The sequence below is a fragment of the Neolamprologus multifasciatus genome, chromosome 11 (assembly GCF_963576455.1).
Source record: "Neolamprologus multifasciatus chromosome 11, fNeoMul1.2, whole genome shotgun sequence".
NCBI classification, from domain to species: Eukaryota; Metazoa; Chordata; class Actinopteri; order Cichliformes; family Cichlidae; genus Neolamprologus; species Neolamprologus multifasciatus.
In genome coordinates this window covers 17,753,449-17,767,834 of record NC_140449.1, presented here as the reverse complement: position 1 = coordinate 17,767,834, position 14,386 = coordinate 17,753,449, and the positions used below count along the sequence as shown (strand labels likewise).

General features: G+C 41.6%; 1 protein-coding gene across 3 annotated transcripts in view; it reads left to right on the top strand.

Moving 5' to 3' along the window:
- The first annotated feature begins 1,467 nt into the window (after window positions 1–1,467).
- fhod3b (formin homology 2 domain containing 3b) overlaps window positions 1,468–14,386 on the top strand; it is a 91,617-nt gene continuing 78,698 nt past the window's right edge. The window contains exons 1-3 of one of the 3 annotated variants that reach the window (XM_085176917.1): window positions 1,468–2,037; window positions 8,443–8,549; window positions 13,830–13,894. In XM_085176917.1, the coding sequence (XP_085033043.1) occupies window positions 1,873–2,037; window positions 8,443–8,549; window positions 13,830–13,894 (337 nt within the window). In that variant the 5' untranslated portion in view covers window positions 1,468–1,872. The remainder of the gene's footprint in view (window positions 2,038–8,442; window positions 8,550–13,829; window positions 13,895–14,386) is intronic. The other 2 variants (XM_085176918.1, XM_085176919.1) reach the window with 2 other exon arrangements.

Here is a 14,386-nt window from a genome sequence, read left to right as displayed (position 1 = left end):
CTTGAGGTGACTATTGTTGTGATTTGGTGCTGTATAAATAAAATTGAATTGAATTGAATTTAAGGCAATTTCTGATTGGCTGCCACTCGAAAACAGATGATCTATGAGCAGCTGGGTGATGCTGCATGGTTTTTAAATGACCATTTAACATCAAACAGACAACAATTTAATGTTTGTCTGGAAAGCCTTGGAGTCCTGGCATTTATGTGGATGGCACCTACTTGAACGAAAGCACTCCTCAGTGGCAGCAGCCTCCTCCACCACAAATCCACCACAAATGCTGCTTAGGAACAACTCGAGGAACGTTAAAAACCCAGTGCTTTGACCTGGCCTCGAAGCTTCCCAGATCCCTGTCTAAACAGGCGTCATGGGAGTGCCCGGAACAAGCCCAAACCACAGAGCTATAGTAGCAGAACTTTGCCTTCTTGTGTTTCTTGTAGAAAGCCTTGAAGGCTTGTTTCATGTATCCCTGAAGGCCCCACCCAACAACCCATACCAGCCAAGGTTGTGCTGCCAACATGCCAGTGTGTAGAGACAGCCCCAGAGGCTCTGTGGCTATGCACTGACAGGTCAGAACTGTTCGAGGCTCAGGGTGGACCTATGCAACATTAGACAGCTGACTCTAGACATGTTTGGAGATTTGTTTCATATTTTTCAATTGCTCTAACCACTCCCATGAAGCATCAGTAACCAGGGTATAAGCATAAAACTCATTAATACAGAAATGTACCATAAGGCGTATTTGTAGACAGCTCATGAATTTACTTCTAAAACTAGATCATACATATTGCTGTTAGATGCATTTTTTTTCCATTTTTTCCCAAAATATATGCAGCATTGTGTTTTTTCTGGTAAAAAAAAACAAGGTTATCATAGTTAACTAAAACTAAATGGGAAAAGAAATTGTTATCTAAAAGGAAAAAACCTAGACCTTTTGTGAACTTTTAAAACAGCAATTAAAATAAAATAACATTACAGAATAAATCCTTAGTTTAGGTGTTTCTAATTTGTTAACATTTGTTATCACAAACTGCATGATGAGGGTTTAAAGGATCCGTTTATTAAAGTTTGGATGTCTACAAGGCTGCAAGTCAACTGCTTTCAAAAAGCTCTGTTTATATTGTAATATCTAATTATTTTCCTAAATCTCATCTCTGGCATTTCCCGTGAATGAAAAAAAGTAATAAACATTAAAAGTGAACAACATTAAAACACGAGAAAATCCACTCTGGAAACTAACTGAAACTAAACTGAATTAAAAAGTCAAAGCGAAACAAAAATAAAAACTAATAAGAAAACACAAATATGTTATAACTCTGGTGTCGACTATAGCTCTAGTGTGTGTTTGTCAACACCGAGTTGAAGGACTGTCAGCATCAGTTTTTGGTACTTTGTTTTTTTTCCCACTGGAGGCCGCTATAGCGCGTGTAATCCGAGCTTGGCCGGGCTGACTGAGACCTGGCTTGCAGTGTCCCTTCTCAGGCTTTATGCATGAGGAGGGAGCCGCTTCCCATAGACCAGGCGCCAAGTGTAGCAGTGCCGTCCGCAGTCTGCCTCAGCACCTCAACCGCCCGCAATGCCCTTGGACACTGGCGCTCCGCTCGATTCCGCCACGCACTGACTAACCGTGACATCTCAGCGAGTTACTCCGGATCTCTACTTTGGGACTTTTTGCGCACACTGTCCTGACACATCTACGCTGGGTGAAACAAATGGGGAAGGTCCAAGGATAACAGGGTGCAGGATTTTGTTACTGCAGAAGACCTGCCGGTAGTTCGCAGCCCGGAGGGGGGGCTGGCTGCGCCTCTGTCAGAGACCGTAGTGCCGCATCCACTGTTTTGATCATCTAAACTCGCCTTGCATGGATACATCATGGCTACATTTATATGCAGGGTGCAGTTTTTAGATGATACCGATCCATTTAACAGCACCAATTTCCCCGAGCCCACCAGACCGCCTCTGTACACCTTCAGGGAAGATATCCCTCTGATAAATCAGATTGCTGGAGTCCACAGGCTGTTAAAAGCCCCACACAAGGTATGCAACGCACGATTAACCTCTTGATTTTGTTTTTGTGCACGTTTCGTTAAAAGCACGAGTTAAAATGTAACATCAACGCCTAAATTAATAATTAGCTTGCACAGGTCGATAGTGTTACTACCAAACAAAAATAATTGACCAATGAGCAAGCGTCTTAGTAAGCACTTTGTTGATAGGGGATGCTGATGGGGCATAGACGTGCATTCAAATAGTTACTGATTCTCGGCGTGATAGTCCTGTGATAGACAGAATAACTCTAGGCGATGTTGGCGTAGATTAGATACCCATTATTTGGGGTGGGGGAGGGACTGCCATCGGTTAATATTTACATCAATTACCCACCTGTGCACTGCCAAGACTTTAGGTGCTCCTTCAAAGTTTGGGAAAAAGGTATCCTGTTTGTGGTTGGCAAAGGAGGAGAAATAAGCAAAAAAGACATTTGTGGTTGCAGTCTTAATGATTGTTTGACTTGAAAATCTAACCTCCTCAAAGGGAAAAAAACAACTTATTTGTGGGAGAAGCCAACCTATTTGCAGTGTCATAAATGGACAGATTGGAAGCCCATGTGGAGAATTAAAGTAGGTTGGGTCAAATCATGCTCAGCTGGTCAGTTCTTGAAGGTTGGAAAAGGGTAATTTCCCACTTGGCTTGATTAGATCTGTGGTTTTGAATTGGCAACATGTCTTCCTAATCAAACGTGGTTTTTTTCTAGCCCCCTTTTTTGTATTTTGACACTGTTAACCAGCTTTTCTTTAGTCTAAAATAGAAAGGTATTTGTGTTTGATCACCCTCAATTTTCAGGCTCCATTTACTGCTTGGTTTTTGAGGAGGTGAAGCAGTGCACATTCTTTTTGGTTGGAAACAATGGCCTTCCCAAGATCCAAAATGTTGGAGACAGTAGTTGACAAAAGTAGACCTGAAACTCATTTTCTTTTTCTCCCTTTGGATGCCTCCAGAAGTTAAATGTCTTGGCATATTTCTGCCTCTTGATTAGATTTTGTGAAGCCCCATCTACTGACCTTTAAATTTAAACAAATCACAGAGACCATATCATCTGAGGCTGAGTTTTTTTTTTTACTGAGCATTCATCTCAGTTCCATAAATGGGGAGTTAATTTGGGTCTTTATTCATTCTGTCAGATCAGTGGTACTCCATCTTGTTTGAGTCAAGCTGGTGAGATAAGTCATAGGAGCCTCAGGATGCTGTGGATCACCACAATCCAGGCTCTCATTCTGCAGCCTACTCAGTCTGACCAGCAGCATGGGATGGGGACGCTTTCCACCGAAAAGGAAGTAGGCAAAATTAAAAACACAAACAAGGAGCTGATGTACTTTGCACCGTCTCAGTTTAGCTGCAGACCAGCTGGACCGCAAAGCAGACAGAGAGGGAGTACCTGTGGTTGGCTGTGCAGGGCCTGGTTAGTGAGATTTGGTCACATGGGCATTGGTGGTTAGCAGTAAGTTGAGGGGGAAGTCCCTGTTCTTCTCATAAACAAAAACAGTCAGGTGGGTGACGCAACTGCGTCGCCGCGTTTTACCAAGCAGCTCCCTGATTCACACCATCAGACGTTTGAAAGCGAGACTTTAGTGCGACCTTGTGAATACAGCAAGGCTGTCTTATCCCTACAGTGCAGGCCATTCTGTTATAAATAGTACGTGGCCAACACATGGTGCAGGGGCAATCAAAACAGCTGACATATGTTGTTTTAGGGATTTTACTGTCATTTTCTGTGGGCATTCTCCAGAGTGGAGATCAGTTGTGTGTGCTGGATTGGGTTATACATGGGATGACAACTTGGAAAAGTAGCTGTACAGAGTCGAATATCAGTTTGTAGAAACTGATTTTTATAGCTGCACAAGGTTTATTTTTAATAGTGAAAACTCTCAGTGAGGGTGGGAGACTCACTTGAAATGCCACCTATGTGTGATGGTATGTCTTATGTACAGTACATCATAGTGTAATATAGTTTGTAGTATCTTTTATTCTGCTTGAAGGCCATTTTGTATAATATAAACCTGGTATCTTTTGTGCTGCTTTGGTAAAAGGGAGTGATTCCCACCTCACCCAGACATTTGGTTTTCTAGTGAATAATGCATTGTCTTCAGCATTATTTAGAGTTATTCAAAATATTCAGTTTTTCAGGGCAAATCAATAGCTCATTACTCCTTCATTTACTTTCTTCTCTCTCTGTGTTTTGTATTTTGGGGTTTTGTGGCCCAGAGGCCTTGCATCAGTTTATAAAAACAGATTTTAAGCGAGGTCTTGAAGAATGGACTCTCACTTTACCAATTTCAGTTTGTGGGACAGTTGTTTTTCTGCATTTTTTTGTCCCATAATGAGAAGTTATGTTAAATGCTGCAAAATGTAGGTTCCTCCTTCAGGCATGTCAGAGCTCCCTTTGAATTCTTTTACACATTGTCATGCAGATTTGAGGTTCTCTTAATTTGGAGTGTTGTCTCAGCTTCTTTCAGAGGAACACATCCAAGGAAAAAGTTGCCTTGGACTGGACAGGAAAATTAAGGTTACTGTTGTGGTTTTGTGTTCATGCATCAGGTGTAATGTGTTTTAAATCACTTGCTCTCACAGAAATATCACAAATTGCATCTCCACCTTATTGAGCAAATGTGAAGCTTTTAAAGTGGCCAGATGTTAATCCTCTAAACTGATTTGTAGTCCACTGTGGTTGCTATGTAGACGTCTTTACCGTTTTCTCTGCTCTGTCTTCTTCTGCTGGTCAAGTGAATGGCAGCCCCTGTGTGTGATTAAATTAAAAAAACAAAAAACGGGTTGTCCTGTCTACATGTTGAGCAAAGTTGCAGCTCTGTTAACACACATTACTAGTGAACCATATTCCCTGTTTCCATTAGAGCTACCAAACAGGAAGTGAGTTCATATGTCAGCAACACTCTTGACCCATTTTTGTGTCAGAGTGCAGTTTACCATTTGGAGAAATAGCAAGAACCAAAAAATGTCATTTGTTTCCAAACTGATGATCTGTTTGCTTTAAATCAGTAATTCTTGTGCTGGCACCACTTTTTGTTTGTATAAATAAATAATAATAGAGAACTTGTTTTTCCCTTCAGTGCTTACAGCCACACTTTTAACACATTGAGATCAAACTGCAGGCTATGACCCGCTGAACTGCTTGGCCCCCTCATCGCTGCTTACAGCTAGCTTTCCAAATGTCTTTCCCATCTGGAATATAAAGAAATTTGGAGTGAGATAGCAGTTTTAATTTTGAAATTGCATGGTGTTTATTTTTAGTTCTTTCTGTCTTAACTGCCTTCCTGGTCAGTGGACCACAGTATGGTGGTTGAAGGGAGAGGCCAGACCTCAGTGTGTGAGCAGAGGAGCTTGTGGTTGCTTCTCTGGACTTGGCCATCACAGGGCCACTGTGGGTTCAAGTCCTGGGCAGGAGACAGCTAAAGAAGTCTCTGCCTCTGATAATCTGGTAGCACTTATTCCTGGATTAAGAGCTGTTTAAAGTGCATCAACCTGGCTTGGTTGTACATTGTAATTCCTGTGAAGTAATCCACACTGATTATATAAAGAGCGCCTAAAGTGACACTGGTTAGAGGATAGATTTATGGCTATATGGATGAAAAGATGGGTGTACAGATGGGGATTAGTTAATGGCAAACTTGTGTAATTCACTGCAAGTTTTTTTTCTTGCCTGTGTTGATTTTGGTCTGCAAGTCAAACCCATGTGTGGGGAATTGCATTTCTTGGTTCCACAGTTGGCTAATTACTGGTTACAGCTGCAGATTCAGCCCAGTGTTTTGTGCAGTTCAGGTTGTGATACAGAGTGAAGCCGAAAAAGTACAAATATTTTGTTTGGTCTTGTTATCTAATCCGTCTTTTTTAGTATGTAAAGTATAATTTAAAGTATAATATATACAGTATAAAATAGCAAAATGATAAATCTACCTGTAATAATGTATTTGGTTTCTTTGGATTGTAATTTAGTGGCATTTGCACAGTCATAATTATAGGGCTTATACAATTCAATTCAGTTTAGTTTTATTTATATAACACCAAATCACAAGAATAGCCACCTTAAGGAGCTTTATATTGTAACATAAAGACCCTATAATAATAGAGAGAAAACCCCAACAATTAGATGACCCCCCTATGAGCAAGCACATGGCAACAGTGGGAAGGGAAATCTCCCTTTTAACAGGAAGAAACCTCAGGAAGAACCAGGCTGCTTGGGGGTGAGGGGTGGGAGACAGGACAAAAGACACGCTGTGGACGAGAGCCATTTAATTATTAATAATAACTAGTAGTTAAATGCAAAGCGGCATATACAGTAAGTACAAAAGAGTGAAAAGAAGTGAGTGAAGGTGAAATGCTCAGTGCATCATGGGAAGTTTGCATTTTCTCCCTGCGCCTGTGTGAGTCCTCTCCAGGCGTGAATGTGAATGGTTGTCGGTCTCTCTGTGTTATCCCTGTAACGGACTGCCAACATGTCCAAGGTGTGTTCCACTGACAGCTGGGATAGACTCCAGCTCCCCCTGTAACTCTGAAATGGATAAGTGGAATAAAATAGATGGAGAAATAGATGGATGGACAAAAAGGCTAACCTCTACTGACTTATGGTCATGTAGTACATATTTTTTTCAAACATTAAGGAAACCACATTTGGAAACGTAAAGTTGACATTCAACAAAAATACGTTGTTTCTGGATTGTTGAGTGTCTTACAGGTTATTTAAGGCCCAGCTACTGGTCACTCCATACAGTATGATTTAAAGTATCTTCTCTGTCATGCAACATTTCATATTACTATCCCACTTTTTATTTTCAAAGGCATGTCAGTCCATAGGCATAAAAAAACAGAAGGGAAAAAAGAAGAAATCATGGGCCTAACTTGGGCCCCTATGCCTGGTTTTCCTGTCAGGCCAGAATCTGTCTTGTAATCTGGAGAATTACTTGCTTCCCGCTACCGACTATGTGCAGAATAGATGTGCTTGTTTTCACTCGCAAGTCTTTTTCTATCACGCCCTGCCTCACCTGAAGAACATCTACAAATAAGACTTGCAGATGTCTTGGAAAGGGCACGATCTCCTCACCTGTCTCCTGCATCAACCCGGTGGTTTGCCTCATCCCCCCGATGTCTCCTTTAAAAAAAATGATATTCAGCTCCGCTTCTACATCTTTTTATATTCCCAATAATCGTTTGGTTTGGGCAGCAAACAAGACAGCTCCGAGCCAGAGAGTGAGTTGGAGAGAGACTGAAAGTTATCCCAACCAACCACATGTTTTGTTTCAGCTCTCAAATATGACACAGTCCTTGAGTGCTGTAGTGCAGTAATGCAGAGTGGCTGAACAGATCAAAGCTGTTATGTCTTTCCCAGGGTTGTTATTTCATGTTTAATTAAGTTACTGTCATATGCGGAAGGAAATTGAACTGCATCGGACCAGGCAATAACTGGTCCGATTTAAAAAACACATGGTTTTGCATGTTAAACTTATGTTTACATGTGTTGTGCATTAAGAGAGAAATTCTTGCAGGCTGCCTATGTAAGTAGTATTTATGGAAGGGTATCATTGCCTTTGTTGCTTTACAAAGCCCAAGTGAGGGCTGACAAAAAAGACAGGTTACTGGAGTTCAATGTATTTGTACAAATCGTTGTTGGTTTAGACACTCGGATTGTTGATGGTGCAGAGCAGTGCCACTCTCTGTACTCGCATCATATGTTCGCCCTCCCATAATGGTATTTGTTTTCCTTTCCTCTGCTTCGCTGTTGGAGCCGCTGTCCTGTGGAGCTGACAGACTTTGAATATAAATAGGTTAATATCTCCAATTTGGAGGTCAACCAGACAAGTGAACAGTCACTCTCATTCTTCATCTCTTTGACCACAGTCTGGTGATGACAACCATTCAAGACCAGACAAATCATACCTCCTCTGCAAAGTCATCATATGTGATGATAGTTTATCAGACAGGAGAGCAGCGAGATAAGAGGCAGCAGACTGCCAAGCTCGTTCAAATCTGCATGACTTCTCTGCAACCTTGCACAGTTTTTCATTGTAGAGCACTGACAGGAGCTGATAAAAGAGCCTTCTGTGGTTCACGGCAAACAGACATAGACCTGAAATATGCTACGCATGTGTCTGTGGAGCCATCGAAACAGCAAAGTTTTTAAAATATTTAAAGAAAGTTACTTGTCTAAAATTCTTACGAATCATTTGTGTGTAGCTTTAAAGTTGTGTGCCTGCATGGGCGTGAAACACAAATAGTTATTCAAACCCCCTGGATGTCAGTGCCATTTGTTCAGCGTGTTCATGTGTCTTATTCAATTCAGAAGCCCCCAAAGCGTCTTTCCACTGTCAAATGCTCATAAATATCTCTTAACACAGCATTTTGAATACGTGCTAACTGTGCCTTTTTCCTGTCTAGCCCGATGACTGTGCCCTTCAGCTGTCCCATAATGGAAGCTACTTGGACCTGGAATCTACGCTGGCAGAACAGCGAGATGAACTGGAGGGATTTCAGGAGGATGGAGGGTAAGATAATAATCGCCGCCATTTCTGTCTCCACTGTCGGTGAATGTGCACAGCCGCCGAAATGAAGAACATTCTCTACACTGTGCTGAATTTAAAAAGCTGAAATAAAACTAGATGCTGGCGTTAAAAAACTTGGCCATAATATTCCTTGCACTTCAAAAGGTGCTGCTCAGACTGATGCCAGAGCCACTCAGGCTGAAAACTAAAGTGGGACTGGCACAGTCTAGCAGGTGGATACAGTAATGTACGATGTTTGCCAGATTTTGATTGTCCAGGAATAGATTGTTCCTGTTGCTGTGGTCAAATAGCGGTGCAAATACTTTTTTTCGGGGGTGGGACTGAGTGATTTTAAAGCTTTTGATTACAACAGTCTGACTTAAAAAATCTTGACAGTCAGGCATATTTCAGTACAATATGAGTATTTTTTAGTGGAAGAGAGATTTGAGGCAAGACAAGAGGGAAAAGCTATAGTGTTTAATCCTTGCCACTGGGAATGCATATTAATAAACATTTTTACTATATTCCTTTGCCTAATTTAATACTATTAAAGGGATTTGTCTAATGATACTTATTTGGATCTAGAATGAATGATCCCTTTTCCGAATGATCCTTTTTTGAACTGTGCCTTCCTCTATTAAAAGAACAGAGGAGAAGGTCTTTACCCCACCTGAGAGTCTCCTAGGAAAAAGAGACTCTGATTTTCCTTTTGTGAGTCTCTCAAGGGTATTTTATCTTCATGCAGGTCACTAAAATGATTGTGTTTGTTGTATTTTGAAAAGACATTGCAGTAGTAGCAGGATTTTATAAAGTTGGTTCAGTGGTGATACTGGTGCCCTTTTTTTAGTAGACTGAAAGATCTTGGAATTTCCATCGAATTGATCTATTTGTGTCGAGTGGCACCAAGGTTGTAATCTTAACCACTTGTGTTCTAGTCATGTCTCATGAGTAATCACCCACATCTCTTTGTGACTTTACTTTGGTTCTCATTTAGAGCACTGGGGCAGCTACACAGTATACACCCTCCTAACACTCAGTTAACGATTTAGCCATATTGTTTCTGCGTAATGTGTAGGTAGATATTGCTTTGGCTTGACACAGCTCCTGGAGCTGGATGAAGAAAAAGTTCACAGTTGTGTTAGGTTAACTTCTGGTTCATACATTTTCCTTGGCCATTTACTTTATTGGCTCCATACATTTTTTCATGTACTGTGCAGTATGTTGATACATCCTTCATGTACTGCCCACTTTAGATGATCACAAACCAAAGGTTGGCATGAAAGTTCCTGGTCAGTTGGACCACAAACATGTATGGATTTATTTGTCTAACTTGAAATTCATAAGCTGCTCTCTGGCTTGGTGTTTCTGTTGGAAGTTGGGAGCGCTGGCCTTTCCCAGTTCCAGCTGAAATTGTTAGGAGCTTATTGGAGGCTATTAAGAGCTGTGAGGTTAAAGTGGTCCACTTCTTCTCTCGTCAAAGACTGAGCCTGCATGGGTCGGTGTTGTGCCAGCTGGCACAAGCTGGTATGGATGTGTGTCATTAAACCCACACAGCGTTGTCTGAGGGGGCTGGGGGGGGTGAAGGTGGTTAGCCAATTATTTAGTAAAAATAGGGCAGTGCTGCTCATTGGCTTTTTACGGTGCTGATGGGCCCAGAATTACGCCCCCCACTGCTCAGTGTTCTTGATTTGATGATTATTGAGCCAATAAAAGGTCTGATGAGGGATTTCACCCTTACTTGTTCCATTTTGTTTTGTTTTCGCTCTCATTTTTACTGCGTATGATCTGTCAGCAGCAGTCATAACACCCAAGCATTTAACCTAAAGAAGAAAAAAAAGCTGACTTGCCAGACAAAACCAACGGTTGTTTTTTACTTTCTGGGTTTTCCAAGTGTATCTCAAAATAAACCTCCTGCAATAACTTCAGCTGACAAGCGAAAATGATGCTTTCATCATGCTTTCACTATTTTAGCTTTAAGGTAAGTCACCTAGCACTAGAAAAGGGAGTAGTGCAATAGTTCTGAGCTCCCCTGATCATTGGCAATTGAATCCATCTGTAATTGATATTAATGACAGGTTACATTCCTGAGGCGCCTGTGTCATACCTAGTGTCTTTACAATCAGATTAAAGTATGATCCTCTGACAGAACGCTGCGAGAGCCAGGAGATATCCATGTCACGGGAGCTTAAGGGCCATAATCACTTCCACGCCACGTTATGTAGCTCAGCTATACAAGATTGTGACTCGTAAATCCCCTCGTCCCCTCTCTGATACCACCCCACTTCTGGTTACAAACTGACCATGTAGTTCAGACACGTGCACAGGCATATCTGCACAGTTCCTGGCAGAGTGTGTGTGTATTCTAGCTGTGATAGATTGACACACACGCTGTTTTTTTGGCACTGTAGCTGGAGGTGGAGTATGCGGGACGTGTTCTCGTAGGACCAGGATGGATAGAAAAGTTGTAGCAAATTTGTTTTTGATCTTTTAGGGGAAAAACAGTGTTGTGCGATAGTGTTGAGTTATGTGTCGAGCTTGACACATTGTAAGACATATTCCCTGGCTTGTCTTTATAGGATAACATGAAATGCTGTTATTGACTGGATAATGGATTCAGCATGTGGATTTTTTTTAGCATTTTCTTTCACCTTTTTGCATTTCACGCTGTAGTAGACGTAATTTCTGTTAGAAAGCCAGCAATTATATGCTGAAAATGCTCTTGCTGGTTTTATTGAGTGTTTCTGATGTGTTTGACAACTATTCAAAAGTCAGACATATTAAAAATCTATCCATTCTTGCTCTGAAGGCCTCAGAAATTCAGCGTTTCTCATCACATCCTTTCATGTCTCCGAGGGCAGCTCTGCTTTCTTTATTTTCGCTTTTTTTCTGACCCACTTGGACATTGTTTCATAGATGCTTGAAGCACACAAGGTTTTCATTTGAAGAAGAAAAAGTTGACTTGAAAAGAACCAGAGTAATTGTCGGACTTAAAACTTTACCCCACCTGGCTCACTCGGGCACTGGAGGTCCCGCTACAGAAGCAGTGATACGGGAGCCTTCTCGAACAGGGGTGTCCAAGAAGTGCTGAGTCAGTAGACCTCAGCGGGGCCTTCTTGTCTGGCATTAATTGGTCTTTGAGGGGAAGTACTGGCTTTACTGTATTCCAAGTATGTGTGTTCACTTTCTGTGGGTACACATTTTGTGATGTTTTATAAACAGGGCCAGTAATGCTCCCTTAGATAAAGCCAGAGAGCATTGAGCTGGCAGGCATCCACCGGTCCAGTTGCTGCTGCTCTGTGCGAGGATTAAGCCCAAGCTTTATGAGGTGCTGTACAACGGGGCAGTAAAGGGGCAATCAAGATGGGGAACAAAAAAGAACGTAAGGTTTTATTTTTTTAATTTTTATTTATTTATTTATTTATTTTTGTCGGGTACAGTTGTTAACTTTCTGCAGCTGCATTCCTGTTTCCTATGTTTGATAGAGAAATTGATAATGATGAGCATTTGGTTGGTGCCTTGAAATGCGCACTACTTTTTATAAATGTTCATACTAAATAACACTGTCCATATGTTTTCATTTAATCTATTATAAAGTGCTCTACTTTTGACCATTTGACTTGTGTAATGGTCAGGAAGTATGACATAAGTAGGAAGTAAGTGGTTTAGATTGCATTCAGTCCTTTCGTGATATTATAAAAAGTAGTAATTCAGTGATTCACCTATTTCAGAAGCTTCATGTATATTATGAATCAAGGTTAATTTGGCTCACAAGATTTTCATGGCTCACTATTATATACCAGCATGCCCCCAATTTGTTATTTAGCTGACATTCTTTATAGTTCTCATTGTTTAAGAAGGTTTGGGCTCCATCTTTTATAGGCCTGCAGCACTGTCTGCAGGAGTGTTCAATTTTCATGTTTAATTGGTGGTGGTGGGGGTCGGGGTCTGAAAACCTCACTTATATTCCATGCACGTTTGTTTAATTTGATAATGAGCACGTTGGCCTGTGTAGCCTCAGGTCTTGGTTAAGCACAGGGATACTGTTGCATCTAAGCGGAGAGAAAGCAGACGTTCGTGACAAAATGGGTCTAGTTACCGATTTGCCTCAACAGCATCACAAGGGATAAAGTTCCTGTTTGCCGTCTCATCTCGCAGCGAAGGGCCCTGTTGACAGATGTTGCTCCTGTGTCGCCTCTGCCTGTTGCGGGATATTATATTTGATAAACAGTGAGGATAAGCAGACTTCCCCTGTCATGTCATGCGCTTGTGCGCGTATCAGCTCGGCCTCCCGCTGACTGGTTGGGGCAGGAAAAATGTCAGTGTGTCAGTCTGTCTGGGTCTGTTTGTATGTGGCGAAGCAGCAGTAGGAAGTGCCTTCTGCACCGATAGTTTTTTCTCTTTCTGTCAGTGCCGCTCACGCCCGACGGTTTGAAAGTGACAGTCTGCTGCTGGCACTGCGCCGGTCAGAACAATCACACAAACTCTATGCAGCCAGCATAAAAGCCCATTTGTCAGTGAGCCAAATTAGGAAGGGAGGGTATGGGGGTGTTGCGCAACTCTACCTGCTGTGCTCTTGTCTACATTTGGCCTGCTAGGTTTGTTTGTGTGTTTCTTTAGGTAGTTGGGAGGTTAAAGGCCCAATGAAGGATCTAACCTCAAGCAAAACGGTGATCAACCAACCCACTTTATAGTTTTTTTTATTTTTAAAATGAAAGTAATTAAAAACTGTTAAATGATTAGGTCTGGGAGTGCCACACACCGAGTATGGGAGCTGCAAAGTATTGAGAGTTGAACTTTTACAAACTTCAGTGTCTGTTCACAGACACTAGAGAATTAACTTTTGAGGGATCTAAACTGTTCTCACATTCACTATCAGGGCTGAATAGCATTCAGGGGCATTGTTGTCTTCTTTGTTTTTGATTTTCATTCGCACATTGTGAGCTCTTGACAGGATGCTGACAGGGTCTTGGCATATCTCCATTAACGCAGGGGGTGGAGCTGACCTCAGAGTTGCTCCCGTCCTTCATTTTCATTGATGAAGACCTTTTCCCTGATCTGCTTCCTGCTGTGTTCAAACTGCAAATGTTGCCTGAAACGGAACAGAATAACTTGTTGAAAAAGGCTCGAAGATCATTTTGCACCATTTAACAACAGCTTTTCAGCTCCATTATCCTGTCAACATGTGCACCTATGTCTGGCACGCACATGAAAATTGAAATGATCACAATGGTCCAATACCTTCTGACATGTTGCTTTATCTCCGTTTGTCTTTTGTCTTTGTAGACGAGGAAAGAAACACGGCATCATTCTTCGAACGCAGCTATCAGTCAGAGTTCACGCGTGCATCGGTGAGTAATAAAACTGTGCTCCAAACTCTGCATTTGTCACATTTCCCTCTATAATTTGTCTCCTTCTGACTACATCAGCTTTAATTAGCTCTGTCACCAGTTGATTATTTTATGTAGATCCTTGTAAAAGTTGCACAGCAGCACTTGTGGAAAAAAGCCAAGTGACAGCAGCGTTTCAGCAACACTGCGAACACAGAGCACTGGCACGGAGCAAACCCTGAAAACATTTTATGTTTTCGGACTTACTGGGTTCTGTCACTTTGTTTAATTGGGCCTCCTGGTATCTTTGAGTAATGTGAGGGAACCAGCATAGAGTTGAGTGAAAACATATGCAAACATGCATGCACATGGCATGTGTGCCGACCCATACGCTCACACACAAAAAGGCTTTTGATTAAACTGAGGATGGCTAATCTTTTATTAACTGCATTGTACTCTCTGGTTTAGATTTAGCTACTTTATTTTTCCACATCTTTATGGAAAGATTAAACC